The sequence below is a fragment of the Geotrypetes seraphini genome, chromosome 11 (assembly GCF_902459505.1).
Source record: "Geotrypetes seraphini chromosome 11, aGeoSer1.1, whole genome shotgun sequence".
NCBI classification, from domain to species: Eukaryota; Metazoa; Chordata; class Amphibia; order Gymnophiona; family Dermophiidae; genus Geotrypetes; species Geotrypetes seraphini.
The window spans coordinates 57,034,961-57,052,284 of NC_047094.1; the positions used below are offsets into that span (position 1 = coordinate 57,034,961).

Below are 17,324 nucleotides of genomic sequence, written 5' to 3' on the forward strand. Positions count from 1 at the left end.
TGTACTTACTGTTTGGGTTTGATGTTTTGGATCCAGTATTATTGCTGATCTTCTCTGTGTCACTTCTAAGTGCAGGACAATGGAGGAAGTTCAAATTATGAGCTCCCAAACAATGATTTTGAAAACAGTCCTCAGAAGACCAAGGAGCAACTGCAAGTGGGCCCTCTTATTCCTTGGGGCCCACCTATGGGCTCCCAAGAAATAATTTTGAAAAGAGTCCCCAGAAGACCAAGGAGCAAACTGTAAGCGGGCCCCCTTATTCCTTGGGATCCACCTGAACTGCAGGGACTGCTTGGGCAGAATTTACATCACTGCTTACGTATATGTGGCTTCCCTTTATCATCAGTCCTCAAACAAGATATAAGTAGCCCCGATAATAAACCAATCTACACAACAAAAGAAAAAATAAGACCTAACAATCCACAGTAAAATCCAACTGGACCCCACATGGTCCGTGTTACGGCGAACACGCCTTCCTCAGGAGTCCAACTGATGTAAGATACACAAATAAAAAATGGTCTAAAGACAATATACTTGTCTTTGAGCAGATAGCCGGGAATGACACTTTGCTTGTCTCCAGTCATTCCTGGATATCTGCTCAAAGACAAGTATATTGCCTTTAGTTCATTTTTTATTTGTGTACCATACATCAATTGAACCCCTGAGGAAGGCGTGTTTGCCGAAACACGGACCGTGTAGAGTCCGGTTGGATTATTACATTTGTATTTTTATGATTTTATTGTGAAGAGAGATAAATCATTTTTCAGAACATCTATATCCACAGTCTTTTTTGTTTTTCACGTTGAATAAACCAATCTATTCATGACAATTCTGATCTTCTGCCTAGTGCAATAGCTTGAAAACCAGGGGAACTAGGTTATATTCCCACTGCAGCTCCTTGCGACTCTGGGCAAATCACTTAACCCTCTATTGTCTCGGGTACAAAATTAGAGCCTGTATACAAAATATAAACTGCTTTGATTGTAACCACAAAAAGGCAGTATATCACTTCTCATCCCATCCCCACCAGAAACTCTAAAACTTCGGAGCCTAATTAATTTTAGTTCTTGTATTGACTTTTTACCTCCATCTCAGAATCTGCACAGTCCCCAAGATCAGTGCCAAAGGCAGAATACTTCTCATCTGTCTCCATTGTCTGCCAGTAGAATCCACATGGCAAGTCAAAGGCTTTCTCTACTGCCTAAAACAATGAATAAAATAAAAATTTCAGTTTATAGTTGCCTGAAGTCAGAGTTCCTTCAGAGAAGACCCCTGTCTTTCCCCTGAAAATATATTTCTGGACACTTATCCTTTCAGTTTTCAATGTCATGATTTAAATAAGAAAGTAATGATAAAAATGGATTACCAACTCCGAGCCTTTCAAATTGCTCCAAAAATAGCACCATCATTTTACATATGAGGATGTTCAATAATTTATCTACCTGAGTAGAAAGAAAGTAGCAAACATGTTGAAACAAGTCTGTGCTTGTTATGACATGTCTCAAGGTTAACTCACCACACCACAATGTCCAAATTCCGAATAAGGCACAATAGAGTACAAACTTTAGATCCTTAAAAAGCCTCAGCCCCACCACTCCACTGCTAAATGTATCTTAGTAGTGGGAAGAATTACGTGGTTCTCATCACAGGCTTTTGGTTATTTCATTTTAATTATAATTTTATTTCCTTATTTTACTTTCTTTCAATTTCATTTAAAACTGTAAATAGTCATTCAATACTTAAGTCACTTATCTTTCAGCTAACTTGACTCAGGAAAGGTTAACTCATGAACAGTTGTGGCTCAGTGCAAGTCTTAAAATTCCAAGAGACAGGATGTCAGGAGAGTCCTCATGCCAGTGGCGTACCTAGGGTATGTGGCACCCGAGGCCCATCATTTTTTGACACCCCCCCATGTAAAAAAATATTTTTTGTAATAACCATGAAAAATAAATGGTCATAATAGAAACAGGCACTGAAAATTTTCTTTTATTGAACCTCATATATGTAACTATTATTCCAAACATAACATAAATTATGTTTGAATTGTCATGACATCAGAAGTACATAAGGAGTAGTTGCAGGTGATGCTTGGGACAGTTCTGATTGTGTTAGTTCGGTTTTATGTGTTTTTTGAATAGAAGGGTTTTTATTTCTTTTTTGAAGGTTTTGTAGTTTGTGGTTGAGGTCAATAGGTTGTAGAGTTGGGGGTCTCTCAACACATTGACACGCTGCTGCCACCACCATCACCATTAAGAACACTTCACCGGGTAGGCCAGCAATGCTTATAAACTTTATAAAACACATTATTATATTTTCTTATAAAGCACATATTTTAACTGAACTCTCTGACATTCTCAGCCTTGCCATTCACAAAAATAGAAGGAAGAAAAGTTCCCGTTTCCTGCTGTCTCATGTCCCCGGCCTATACAATATTTTTCTTCTGCAGACCCTTCAAAAGTCTGACCAAATCCTCGTTTCACTTGCATTATAAAGTACTGAGGATGCCATCTCTCCCCAATCCCAGGTCCTAAAGTCTAAGACAGTAGCGCAAACTAGTGCTGCCCGATTCAAGAAAAAAAATTTTTTTCGATTCGATTCAACCTATTGAATTGGTTTTTCGATTCAACTTTCCTGCCCAATTGGGTGTTTTGTTTTGTTTTTTCAAACATCCTTGTGGGTTTATTTTATAGCTTTTTCACCCCATTTTGGCTTCTCCTAACCACACTGGTGCTGTGGTGTAAGTAAAATAAAGAAACAAAAAGTACTTTTCCTCTCTTTGTTAAATCCTAGCTCACATTTGCGGTCTAACACCAGCTCTGGCAGGATACACATTTCAAATCTGACATATTGTAATCACAAAACAGAAAATAAAATTAGTTTTTCTACCTTTTATTGTCTGGTTATTTTTCAAATCTTGTTGGTCCAAGGCTCTGGTTGTCTTCTGATAACTTGCTTGCCAGGGTCTCCTTCTTCCTTCTTTCTGCATGCTAACCATCCATCTGCCATCTCTGTCCTCCCCGTTTCCCTTCCCTCCCCAGGAGGTCTGGCATCTTTCCTTTTTTCGTCTCCCTCCACAGATCCATCTTTTCTTAACTACCCTTTAATCCAGCATTTCTCCCTCCTTCCCCACCACCCCAGGGTCCACCATCTCTCCCTTTCTTTTCCCAACTACCCTCCTATCCAGTTTCTCTATCCCCCCTCCACACCATCCCTTGCGTCCAACTTCTCTCCCTTTCTGTTCCTTCCTCTCTAAAAACCATGGTCCATCATCTCTCTCCCTCTTCTCTATTTTCAGACCCATTATTTCTTCCCACCCAAAGTCCGGCATATGCGCATCTCTTTGAACCCCCCCCCCCATTCCCTCCGTGTATTTCTACACCAGGGCCCCCCTCACTGAAGGCTACCCCCCCTAAAGGTCTGCATACCACCCCTGAAGGCCTGCACCCCCCTGAAGGCCTGCACACCCCCCGAAGGCCTGCCCCCCCCGAAGGCCTGCCCCCCCCCTTGAAGGCCTGCCTGCCTGATCCCCTTGAAGGCCTATCCCCCCCCTTGAAGGCCTGTCCCCCCCTTGAAGGCCTGTCCCTCCCTTGAAAGCCTGCCTGCCTGCCTATCCCCCCCCTTGAAGGCCTGTCCCTCCCTTGAAAGCCTGCCTGCCTGTCCCCCCCCTCTTGAAGGCCTGTCCCCCCTTTGAAGGCCTGTCCCCCCCTTGAAGGCCTGTCTGCCTGTCACCCCCTCCTCCCCCTTGAAGGCCTGCCTGCCTGCCTACCTGCCCCACCCTGAAGGCCTGATGCCCCGACCCACCCCGAAGGACCGCCAAGGAGGAAGTAGCGCCGAAGCAGCGAGGGATCGCTAGCATCGCGATCCCGCTGCGGGCTGCTGTGTAGGTGGTGCGGGGAAGCCAGGGGGGCGAGCGGTCCTTCGGGGGGGGGAATGAAGACCAAGGCCGGGAGCACCCCCTCAGGGCTTGCACCCGTGGCGGACTTCCCCCCCCCCTTGGTACGCTACTGCCTCATGCAAATCAAGTAAGAAACTGCTAGATTTGGAGCACCGTTCAGTGATAAAATTTCTCACAAAAGAGGGGAAATAGCCACAGGAGATCCATGAATGCATGACTGTAGTTTATGGTGAGTCTGCCCCATCATCCTACAAAGTAAAATTTTGGAGTAAGCAGTTTAAATGGGATAGAGAGTCCATTGCAGATGACCCTCACATTGGACGGCCTGTGGAAGCAACTTCCACAGAAATGTGCAAGAAAGTTGAGGATTTAATGAGGGTTGTATTGGGAGTTATGACTGGATCAAGGGGAACTCCACACTCCACAGGCTGCACCAGCCCTCAACCCAGTCTTAGTTCCCTCATGCCAAATCTGCCCATCTCTGCTATAGGAGATAAGAGATGCAAATGGTTGTCTAACTAGAAAAATATTACAGTAGACTAGAAAGATTTTGAAGTTTAATGAAAGGAAAGGAAGAAATGAATGTGGTATATCTTGACCGATTGAAAATGACAGATAAATTAAGGTTTCCCGAATAGCTGAAAAAAAAAATGGGCATCTCAGTAGGTACAATTTGGAAAATAGTTCATGAAAAGTTGGGCATGTCCCAAGATTAGTGCAAGATGGATTCCAAGAATGCTGACACCATGTCAGAAGGCTATGATGTTCCAGTGCTGTCAGGAGAAATTTGAGATGCTCCGTGAAGACCAAGTAAATTTTTTTCATTGTTGGGTGAGATGAGACTTGGGTCTATCACAGAGATCCTGAGTCCAAAATGGAGTCAATGCAGTGGAAGCACCCCAAAAAAGTTCAAGACAGAAAAATCTTCAGGCAAAGTCATGACAACTGTCTTCTGGAATGATGGATGACTTTTTGCTTTTGTAGTTCCTGCCACACAAGACAAACATAACCGGGGAGAATTACGCCAACACAATAATCGCTTTTGCAGGAGTCAATCAAGGAGAAAAGATGAGGAAAACTCACATCAGGCATGCTGCTTCTTCATGACAATGTGCCTGTGTACATGTCACAACAATCACAGGCTGTCATCTGAGATTGTGGGTTTCAGGAGCTGAACGATCCACCCTACTGTCCTGACCTGGCTCCCCTGCATTATTTCCTGTTCTGAGTTTTGAAGAAATCTCTCTGTATACAGCAGTTTTCAAGTGATGAAGATGGCAAGGAAGCTGTGACATCCTGGTTTGAAGGTCAAACAGAAGAATTCTTTTCAAAGGGGTTAAAGTCATTGCAGGAAAAGTGAATGAAGTGTATGGAGCTATCAGGGGACTATACTGAAAATCAAAGCAACAATTTTTTGAAAACTCTTTTCTGTCCTACTTAGATAAATAAATTATTAAACACCCCTCATAATTATACCAAAATCTAATTGTAACTTCTTGAACAGAATCTTTATTTTGTTGAAACGTAAAGAAATTAATGTTCATATGAAGACATTGGAAAGATTACTGTATTTTCACGCCAGCCATTCAGAAAGAGGCATGGGCCAAGGCAGCAGCGCAGAAAGCACGTTCCTGCCGGCCCATACACCGCTGGACCACAAGGCTTAAGGGGCATTAAAAAAGGTACTGTGGGGAAGATTGCATGCAATCGCTGCTACCATAGTAAGGAGGAACACGGGGGAAGAGCAGGTGGAGAGGAAAGAAAGGGACTGCATTGGAGGACGGAAAGAGGGGAAAAGATACCAGCATTGGGGGGGAGGGGGAGGCAGGCCGGGAAGATATGTGGCCTTGAGGTGAGACAGGGTGATGGGGAGGAGAAATTTAGAAGAAGGGAAGAGACAGGGGAGAAGCTGAACATGAGGAGAGATAATAATATAGAACAGAGATGCTGGGTGAGGAGGGTCCGCAGGGTCAGGGATGCACACTATCAGTGGTAGACAGGGAGAGGGTAAGAACAGTGGAACATAGAGAGAATGTTGGAAAATGGAGGAGATTAGGACACTGAGGGATAATGTTGGAAAGGGGCAAATAGGGACAAGATGGGAACACAGAGAGGGTAAATGCTGAACATGGAGGAAGGATAGGGACAGAGAAGGAAGATGCTGGGTAAGGCAAATAGGGGTACAGAAGGAACAAGGATGGTGGACCTGGGAATAGAAGAAATGTCAGAGGGACAGGAGACCCTGCACAGACAAAGAAACAGATAAAACCAGAAAAGAGACACATGGAGTCAAAGTCAATCACCAAAAAAACCCCAACGTGTTCAAACAACAAAGGTAGAAAAAAGTATTTTATTTTGCATTTATTAATTTAAATGTGAGCTTTTGGAAATAAGCATCTCTGATATCTTGCATTTAAAAAAAAAAAAAAAATGTACTATGGGGTGGGAGTGTTTTAAAAGGCGGGGAGGGGCATTTTAAAAGGGTGGGCAGGCGTGTTTCAAAAAGTACCAGGAGTGGGGGCGGAGGAAAAAATAGTTAGTCAGCTGGGACGGATCTCCCAGCCTACCACTAGACCACCAGAGGTGGGGGGGGGGGCAAGGTTACATTTCAGGGCAGTGGGACAGGGTACAGAGCCTGGCAAGGAAGGGGGGACAGGGTGCAGAGCCTGGCAGGGAATGGAGGAGAGGGTGCAGAGCCTGAGTGTGGGGTTGGATGCAGAGCCTGGTAGGGAGTGAGGGAGGTTGGGTGCACAATTTGGTTCAGAATGGTTTTTTCCTTGTTTTCCTACTCTAAATCTAGGGTGTGTCTTATGGTCAGGTGCGTCTTATGGAACGAAAAATATGGTAGATATTACAAAATTGCCACTAAAAAAAAAAATCTAGAATTTCTATATCTGAATGATTCATAAATGTGTTTTAAGAAGGCAATTTTAGAAAGCCTTCCTATGAGTAAAGCCAGGTTGAACACATAAAGGGGGCAAATCTATAACTGGGTGTCTCCATTTAGGTACCCCGAGTATCCTGCCTATCCAATATAGAATACTAGCATAATATGGTATTGCCTCACCTTGCATTTATCCACCCATAGTTACATCTTTTATTTATTTATCTAAAAATTTATATCCCGCTGACCGGGTTACATAAAAACATACATAATAAAATAGTGACAAACAAACAAATGATAAGGAGAATCCTTATACCATTTACATTCACCTGCTATTAACTCAACTTTTATTTTTAGCAAAAATGCAATAAATTTAAAGAAACTGCCTGCAATACATTAGCCAGCCACAGACCTGGTGTAACTGCAGTCATGTAAATGCAGCAGGGATGCAAATAAATAACAGTATTCTATAAGTCATACACGTTAAGTGGGAACTTCACTCATGTGTATGTCTCCCTTGCATTTATATGCTATACCATTTACACACATCCTTACAGAACAGTACTTAGGCAGTCTGTTGACAATTATGTGCACAAGTGTGCACTTACCCAAGAAAGTGCTAGTATTCTGTAAATTTACCCATGCAAGGAGCATGTAAATTCAGGTGCCCAGTTAGAGAATTGTTCTTAAAGATGGCAATTCTATAACAGGTGGTTATAAGCCTATTCTATTTAAAAAATATAAAGTCAAGTGAAAAATATATCCTAGAAATACTTAGAAGGAGTTGCATGAAAATAATCATGGAATAGCTTGATTATATATGTGTCCATTAGAGAATGACACGGGGAAAAAATCTGTCCCCGTCACCGCCCCGTCACCGGCCCACCATTCTCAGCACCGCCCCGTCACCGCCGTTCCCTTCACCGCCCCGTCACCGTCACCGCCATCCCTTTCACCGCCCCGTCACCGCCACTGCCATCCCATTCACCGCCCCGTCACCGTCCCCGCTGCATCCATATAAGCCTTAGTACTGTAATATTTAGCTTATTCCTTTCTTATAAATCAAAGTTCCTGCTGCTGAACTAGAGAAAGAGATGTTCAGCTGGCAGGGCTTTGTTTATAAATTTTTATCAACACAACTAATATACTATTTTATCCTAAAGCAAAAAATAAATAAATAAATATAATTTTTTTTTCTACCTTTGTTGTCTGGTTTCTGCTTTCCACATCTTCTCATTGAATTCCTTCCATCCACTGTGTGTCTTCTCTCTGCGTCTTCCATTTGCTGTTACTGTGCCTCTCCCTTAACCCCCCCCCCCAATTGGTCTAGCACCCATCTTCTTCCCTCCGCTCCCGCATAGTCTGGCATCTGTCTTCTTCCCACTCTGTCTTCCACATTTCCCTTGGGGGTCTGTTCCTCTCCACCCTCCTTCAATGTCTGTTCTATTCCTTTCCACCACCACCCTTCCCTCCCTCCTTTACCATCTGTTCCTTTCTACTACCCTTCAGCTCCTCTCGCATGGCCTATCTACCTTCCTTCCTCTTATTTTCATGGCACGTTACAATGTAATTTGTGCAAGCCACTGGAGCCTGCAAGCTCGGTCCCTGTCCCATCCCCACAAACCATCTCGCTTCTGTGCTCCTATTTTCTCCATTTCTAATATCTCCCCTATGTATCTGTCATTGCCCCCCCCCTGTGTCCATATACCATCCCCATGGCATGTCCCCTTTATGTCTCTGTCCCTATGCCCCATGCACATAATTTCCCCTCTTTCTGTTACCTTCCTGTGTCCAGATTTCCCCTATCTTCCTCTTCCATACCAGTGTGTCTCTTCTTTTCAACCCCATCTAGCTTTTTTCCCTCTTTCTTCCCCCCCCCTGCTTCTAGCATCTGGCTCACCTGCCAGTCCTTCCCTTTCTTTCCTGCTGTGGGTTTTTCTTTCCGACTTCATCCCCTTGGCCCAGAATCCTTTTCCCTTTCACTCCCTCCTTCCAATTTGAGCCGGGAACACTAGCGATCGCACGGTCCCCGCAGCCACTACCTGCCTGCCCAATCGATCCTAGTGTTTAGCCAGCTCTCTCCCTTCTCCTCACCTTAATTTATAGGTTTTCTTTTTCGGCGACCTGCACGCTTTCCCAAAGAGCCGCGCACGCGCGGCTGCTCAGTGTTTAATCTTCTGCTCTGCTGCAACTTCCTGTTTCCGGTTGCGTCAGAGCAGGAGATCGAAACTGAGCAGCAGCGGGTACGCGGCTCTCTGATAGCGTGCGGGTCGCTGAAAAAGAAAATCTACAAACTAAGGTGAGGAGAAGGGAGAGAGCTGGCTAAACACTAGAATCGATTGGGCAGGCGGGTGTGAGCTGCGGGGACCGCGCGATCCTTCATGCCTCACTGCGGGGACAAGACCATTCACCGCCCCGCGGGCGGTGAATGGCCTTGTCCCCGTCGCCGCAGCGACTGCTAGTTTTCTTCCCCGTTTTCGGCGGGTGACCCGCGGCTAAAATGCGGTGGCCGCGGGTAAACCGCCACCGTGTCATTCTCTAGTGTCCATCTTCCTTGTACTTCTGCAGAAATGCACAATACTTTAACCTTTCGTGTTACCAGTCTTCAAAAATGTGAATACAAAGTGAATTTGTTCCACCTGTGTTTGATTGTATGGGTTCATATGATGACAGGATACATGTAATACTTTATATTGGTGCCCTCTGTTGGGTAATGGACTTCAAAGCAAAGCCCCAACCATGAACAACGAGAAGTTGGCAAAAGAACACCTGGACAAACTTATGAAAAGACACTTGAATAATTCTGGCCTATGATCTAGGAAATCAAACATGTCCTATCACTAAAGATTAACCTCCTCTTTTACGAAACTGCGATAGCAGTTTCTAGCATGGGGAGCCACGCTGAATGGCCCGCACTGCTCCCGATGCTCATAGGAACTAAATAAGCGTCGGGAGCAGCGCAGGCAATTCAGCACTGCTCCCCATGCTAGAAACTGCTATTAGTTTCATAAAAGGAGGCTTAAGTGCATTATGCAGAATAATAAATTATATAGACCTATTATATCCTTACAATCACACATCTAAAGATACATTCTTTTATTTTTAGTAAACAGAGACTAGGCTGCTCAGATAATGCTCAATATGATCATTATATAGTCAAACGAAGCACACTGCCTGAAATGGTTAAATATTTTGGCACACACTGTTTCAAAAGGTACAAACTGATGCCATCTGTGCTTCTGTGCCATATTTAATTATATTTTATAAATGGAACAACACATGATGGGGCGTGAAGCCACAGAGATATTTATATAACAGTGGGCAACAATTAATACCAAAATAAATCTGTTTTGTTCATGAGCTACAGAAAATGTTTGGATGCATGTATATTTATCCAAACAGTTTCTAGTATTTATCTAAACACTTTTTTTTACTATTCTCAGATAAAGTGCATTCAACTCAATAGTGTGAGACTATTTTTCTAACAGAAAGTAATAATTATAAAAAAATAACAGTTTAGAAAATAATCATTGACTGTTCTTTGACATTCTTAGTTAGATCAATAATTATTTATCTTTTATTTATTTATATTTTCTTGTCTGCCCTTTGATAATACAGTAGACTCTCATTTAAAAAGCACCCATGGGGATTGATAGATGCAGCGCTATAGAAATGATAAGTAGTAGCATTGTAAATAAGCTGCAAAATAATGACAATTTTGTTTCTCTGAAGCAGAGGATTTTTAAATTCAGGAAACTGGTTATCAGGAGCTAGAAATTTAAAACATATAAGAACATAAGAATTGCTGCTGCTGGATCAGACCAGTGGTCCATCGTGCTCAGCAGTCTGCTCCCGCGGCGGCCCTTAGGTCAAAGACCAGTGCCCTAACTTAGTGGTTCCCAACCCTGTTCTGGAGGACCACCAGGCCAGTCGGGTTTTTAGGAGAGCTTTAATGAATATACATGAGAGAGATCAGCATATAATGGAGGTGCCAGGCATGCAAATCTGCTCCATGCATATTCATTAGGGCTATCCTGAAAACCCGACTGGCCTGGTGGTCTTCCAGGACAGGGTTGGGAATCACTACCCTAACTGAGTCTAGCCTTACCTGCATATGTTCTGGTTTAGTAGGAACTTGTCAAACTTTGTCTTGAATCCCTAGAGGGTGTTTTCCCCTAAAAAAGCCTCCGGAAGAGCATTCCAGTTTTCCACCACTCTCTGGGTGAAGAACATGAGAAATGCCTTCACCGGATCAGACCTTAGGTCCATCTAGTCCGGTGACCCGCGCACGCGGAGGCCAGGTGTTCCCTGCTGAAGACCTTGTTTACCTGTATCCCTCAATGTGATTTGCAAGAAGGTGTGCATCCAACTTGCCCTTGAATCCCGGAATGGTGGTCTCCATCACAACCTCCTCCGGGAGAGCATTCCAAGTGTCCACCACTCGTTGTGTGAAACAGAATTTCCTGATATTTGTCCTGGGCCTGTTGCCCCTCAGTTTCAGTCCATGACCTCTTGTCCGAGTCACATTTGATAATGTGAATATCGATGTTTCTTGCTCTATTTTGTCGAATCCTTTTAGTATTTTAAAAGTCTCTATCATATCTCCTCGCAGTTTTCTCTTCTCGAGGGTGAACAATCCCAATTTTCCGAGGCGTTCTTTGTAGCTCAAATTCTCGATACCTTTTACCAGCTTCGTGGCTCGCCTATGCACCCTCTCCAGCAGGGTTATATCATTCTTTAGGTAGGGAGGCCAGTGTCGGATACAGTAATCCAAGTGTGGTCTGACCATCCCTCTGTAAAGCGGCATTATGATGTCCGCCGATCTACTCGTGATTCCCTTCTTTATCATGCCCAACAGTGAGGACATGAAGGCTGCCAATCAAGTGGAGAAAGCTTCATCTAAGACAAGACAAATCATGGGTTGCATACGCAGGGGTTTCGTCAGCCGTAAGCCGGAGGTCATTATGCCATTGTATAGATCCATGGTGAGGACCCACCTGGAGTACTGTGTGCAATTTTGGAGGCCGCATTATCGCAAGGACGTGCTGAGGATGGAGTCGGTCCAGAGAATGGCCACTCGGATGTCTCGGGACTCAAGGATCTCCCGTACGAGGAACGGTTAGAAAAATTACAGCTATACTCACTCGAGGAGCGCAGAGAGAGGGGAGACATGATCGAGACGTTCAAATATCTCACGGGCCGCGTCGAGACAGAGGAAGACATCTTCTTTTTCAAGGGTCCCACGGCAACAAGAGGGCATCCGTGGAAAATCAGAGGCGGGAAACTGCGAGGTGACACCAGGAAGTTCTTTTTTACTGAAAGGGTAGTTGATCACTGGAATAGTCTTCCACTTCAGGTGATTGAGGCCAGCTGCGTGCCTGATTTTAAGGCCAAATGGGATCGACACGTGGGATCTATTCACAAGGTAAAGGTAGGGGAGGGTCATTAGGGTGGGCAGACTGGATGGGCCGTGGCCCTTATCTGCCGTCTATTTCTATGTTTCTAACATCCTGTTTGCTTTCTTTGCCGCCGCTGCGCATTGAGCCGACGGCTTCAAGGTTCTGTCTATCAGTACCCCCAGGCCCCTTTCTTGTTCGCTCTATCCCCTTTTAATTTTAGAGAGTGCCCTCTTGTTCTCCCTACCTTGGAGAGGGTGAACAACTTGTCTTTATCTACTAAGTCTATTCCCTTCATTATCATGAATGTTTCGATCATGAAGCCTCTCAGTCTCCTCTTCAAGGGAGAAGAGACCCAGTTTCTCTAATCTCTCACTGTACGACAACTCCTCCAGCCCCTTAACCATTTTAATTGCTCTTCTCTGGGCTCTTTCAAGTAGTACTGGTCCTTCTTCATGTACGGCAATCAGTGCTGGATGCAGTATTCCAGGTGAGGGCGTACCATGGCCCGGTACAGCAGCATGATAACCTTCTCTGATCTGTTTTTAATCCCCTTCTTAATCATTCCTAGCATTCTGTTCACCCTTTTTGCCGCAACCACACATTGCATGGACGACTTCATCAACTTGTCGACCAGTACTCCCAAGTCTCTTTCCTTGGGGGGGGGGGGTCTCTCAGAATACTGCACCGGACATCCAGTATTCGTGTAAAAGATTTTTGTTACCGACATGCATCACCTTACACTTATCTATGTTAAACCTCATTTGTCATGTAGCAGCCCATTTCTTGAGTGTGTTTATGTCACGTTGCAGGTCTTTGCAATCCTTCTGTGTCTTCACTACTCTGAATAACTTTGTATCGTCTGCAAATTTTATCACCTCGCTCGTCGTACCAATTTCCAGGTTGTTTATAAATATGTTGAAGAGCATGGGTCCAAGCACCGAACCCCGTGGCACTCCACTCATGACACTATTCCAGTCCGAGTATTGTCCATTTACCCCCACTCTTTGTTTCCTATCCGCCAACCAGTTTTTAATCCACATGAGTATTTCACCCTCGATTCCATGGCTCGCAATTTTTCAAAGTAGTTGTTCATGCGGACCTTGTCGAACGTCTTCTGAAAATCCAGGTATACAATGTTGACCAGATCACCCTTGTCTATCTGCCTGTTAACTCCCTCGAAGAAGTGCAGCAAGTTTGTCAAGCAAGATCTTCTTTTGCTGAAGCCGTGCTGGCTGGTCCTTATCAGACTGTGTCTGTCAAGGTGGTCAATGATGCGGTCATTTATCAGAGCCTCTACCATCTTTCCCGGTACCGAGGTCAGACTCACCAATCTGTGGTTTCCCAAATCTCCCCTCGAACCTTTCTTGAAGATCAGTGTAACATTTGCCATTTTCCAGTCTTCCGGAATCCTTCCTGATTTGATCGACAGATTGGTTTTTAGTTGAAGCAGTTCAGCTATAACCCCTTTCAGTTCCTTGATTACCCTCAGATGGATGCCATCCGGTCCCGGAGATTTATCATTTTTAAGCCTAACAATTTGCCTGCATACCTCTTCTAGACTGACCGTCAATCCAGTCAGTTTTCCGTCCTTGTTTCCTGCATATAGCCTGTTGGCTTCCGGTATTTTGTGTATATCCTCTTCGGTAAATACAGATGCAAAAAAATGTTTTCAGTTTGTCAGTGATGGCTTTGTCCTCCTTTAGCATTCCCTTTCATCCAACGGTCCCACCGCTTCCTTCGCAGGTCGTTTCCCCTTAATATATAGAAAGAATGGCTTGAAGTTTTTTGCCTCCTTGGCTATTTTTTCCTTGTAGTCTCTTTTGGCCCCTCTTACCACCACAGCTCTCTGCACTAGAAACTGCTATTGCAGTTTCATAGAAGAGGGGGATAGTTTTCTTATCAACTTTCTTATAACCTTGAGTATGAAAGCCAACAACCTTCTGTCATCTGCAGCATCTCTACCCAAACTAGTCTTAGCCTCGTCTTAGGCAAACTTCTATTTTCTTTAATCCAAGGAACAAGATTACTTACTATTTTTCTAACATTTATGTTCTATAGATTAACCTTAGAGTTACTTAAAGATACTAAAGCTCAGATTCACATTCACTGGAGGGTACATGAATAGAAGTGTGAGAAGGGTATATTTGTGGAGTGCATAAGTTATGGATGTTGTCACTTTAACTATGTTGTTTATTGTGTTGGGCTAATTAGATAAGCAAATCTTCCTTTAATTGTCAGCATTTGGTAGCCACTGGGGCTACTTTTTTCTTAAAGTTCTTCTGCAAGTGACTGGTACACAATCACAGAAATTCTCAATTAGAAGGATTTTTTAATGATAAAGTTCTCTTATGATAATTAAATTGTTACAACTATTCTTTTGGTGATAATGGAGCAGAAATGAATATTGATAGTGAGCGCTAGCACTTAATTAAGGGACCCTTTTACTAGATTTTAGTATGTGCTAATGGACATTACCATGAGCTTTTTACTGCCTTTTATCCTATAGATATGAGACCTTAGGATATCCTAGCCATGTTATGGTACCTTAGAATATCAGTAAGCAGTCAGGTGCACCTGACAAGAACCTCCTGTGACTCAGTGGGTAAAAGCACTGTGCTCATCTTCCAGAGATCGTGGGTTTAAATCCCCCCCCCCAACACATGTTCTTATTTTAATTGTACCAAGGTTTGTGTGGGGGACGCTCAAGACGCCAAAATTGGCTCGCAACTAACAAACCAAAAAGGGGTGAATATAATATAATATAGGGTGCTCTCAGTGTGAACCCACAGTGATAGGAGCACAGCTCCGACACTTCACTTCTGGGTCAAGGCGGTAAGCCTCCACCCACACACCATCATTGAGCACCCTGAGTGTGCTGAAATTAAAGGGACCTAAGTCCACTAAATCAAACAAATCAAACAATCAAAGTGAGTAAATTAAACTCAACACAAACAACCTGAGCGACCCCCAAACAAACCCTGCCAGCCAGACCCCCCGACTCACACAACAAAATAAAAAATCACCATGCAAAAATCAAATGAACACAATACTTATCTGAAACTATCTCACAAACTGATAAACGCAAAAAACCGCGCCAGGAGAAGAGGTTCGACCGCGCTGGTTTCGGGAGGAGCCCTTCTTCAGGAACCTGACCCCCAAGTGTTGTATGTTTGGTTGGTTTGTGCATGACGTCACCTACAGATCCGTTTTAAGCGGCGTGCTCTTCCGCCCAGGCACCCCGCCCTCCAGCCGACCTCTTTGTTCGTGTTCCGTCGGGGGTCAGGTTCCTGAAGAAGGGCTCCTCCCGAAACCAGCGCGGTCGAACCTCTTCTCCTGGCGCGGTTTTTTGCGTTTATCAGTTTGTGAGATAGTTTCAGATAAGTATTGTGTTCATTTGATTTTTGCATGGTGATTTTTGATTTTGTTGTGTGAGTCTGGGGGTCTGGCTGGCAGGGTTTGTTTGGGGGTCGCTCAGGTTGTTTATGTTGAGTTTAATTTACTCACTTTGATTGTTTGATTTGTTTGATTTAGTGGACTTAGGTCCCTTTAATTTCAGCACACTCAGGGTGCTCAATGATGGTGTGTGGGTGGAGGCTTACCGCCTTGACCCAGAAGTGAAGTGTCGGAGCTGTGCTCCTATCACTGTGGGTTCACACTGAGAGCATCCTATATTATATTATATTCACCCCTTTTTGGTTTGTTAGTTGCGAGCCAATTTTGGCATCTTGAGCGTCCCCCACACAAACCTTGATGTGACTAGGTTGCCTTTTTGTGTTTTTTCTACAGTAGGAATTTTGGCAAATTTGGAGTGTATTGTTGTTGTTGCTTATTTTAATTGTGGCATTCTACATTGCAGGTGCATTTTAATGATCTCGCAATGAGGTCAGCATTATGCTGCTGCACACCTCAATTTGCAATTAACTAGAAACCATGCTAAGGTCTGTATCTCTTTTTTCTCTTTTTAACCTTTTTCAAATGAAGTTATCTATGCAATACATAAATTCTTTTCAAGTGGTTTGCTTGCTGAATGTACCTGTTTCAAGAATCAGCTCTTTGGAGCACTGCTTAATGAGAAAAAAAGGATTATTTTTTTTAGCAAGAAGCCTAAAGCTGTCTTTTTTCATGTGCTGTAATTAGCAAATAACATTGCTGTTTGGACAGAAAACTAGTAGATTTGGCATGCAATATGTTTGTATTGATGTGCCCTGTTTATGTTGTGGCTTATTAAATGTATTTTCAGCTTAATAAACCAAAAATAAATCCCTAAACCCTATTTACAAGAGCGCATCAACAATGTCCAAAGCACGCCTAAGTCCCCGTTCATAGAAAATAACATCTATCTGAAGCCCAAATTATACTCAAAGGTATACTTCCGTACAATGCCTATAAGACCTAGTTTTACAAGTGCTATAAAGCTTATTATCTTCATCTAGTGGCTTATTAAATTTATTTTGAGCTCAATAAAGTAAAAATAAATCTCTAAACCCTATTTACAAGAGTGAATCGACCACGTCCAAAGCATGCCTATGTCCCGTTCATAGAAACTAATGTCTATCAGAAGCCCAAACTATGCTCCAAGATATACTTCCTTACAATACCTATAAGACCTAGTTTTACAATTACATAGTAACATAGTAGATGATGGCAGATAAAGACCCGAATGGTCCATCCAGTCTGCCCAACCTGATTCAATTTAAATTTTTTAATTTTTTCTTCTTAGCTATTTCTGGGCAAGAATCCAAAGCTTTACCCTGTACTGTGCTTGGGTTCCAACTGCCGAAATCTCTGTTAAGACTTACTCCAGCCCATCTACACCCTCCCAGCCATTGAAGCCCTCCCCAGCCCATCCTCTACCAAACGGCCATATACAGACACAGACCGTGCAAGTCTGCCCAGTACTGGCCTTAGTTCAATATTTAATCTTATTTTCTGATTCTAGATCCTTTGTGTTCATCCCACGCTTCTTTGAACTCAGTCACAGTTTTACTCTCCACCACCTCTCTCGGGAGCGCATTCCAGGCATCCACCACCCTCTACGTAAAGTAGAATTTCCTAACATTGCCTTTGAATCTACCACCCTCAACCTCAAATTATGTCCTCTGGTTTAGCCATTTTCCTTTCTCTGAAAAAGATTTTGTTCTACGTT

General features: G+C 43.6%; 1 protein-coding gene across 3 annotated transcripts in view; it reads right to left on the reverse strand.

The window, feature by feature from the left end:
- C11H16orf71 (chromosome 11 C16orf71 homolog) overlaps positions 1–17,324 on the reverse strand; it is a 282,532-nt gene that overhangs the window by 161,435 nt on the left and 103,773 nt on the right. For all 3 annotated transcript variants that reach the window (XM_033963852.1, XM_033963851.1, XM_033963853.1), the window contains one exon: positions 1,085–1,201. In XM_033963852.1, the coding sequence (XP_033819743.1) occupies positions 1,085–1,201 (117 nt within the window). The remainder of the gene's footprint in view (positions 1–1,084; positions 1,202–17,324) is intronic.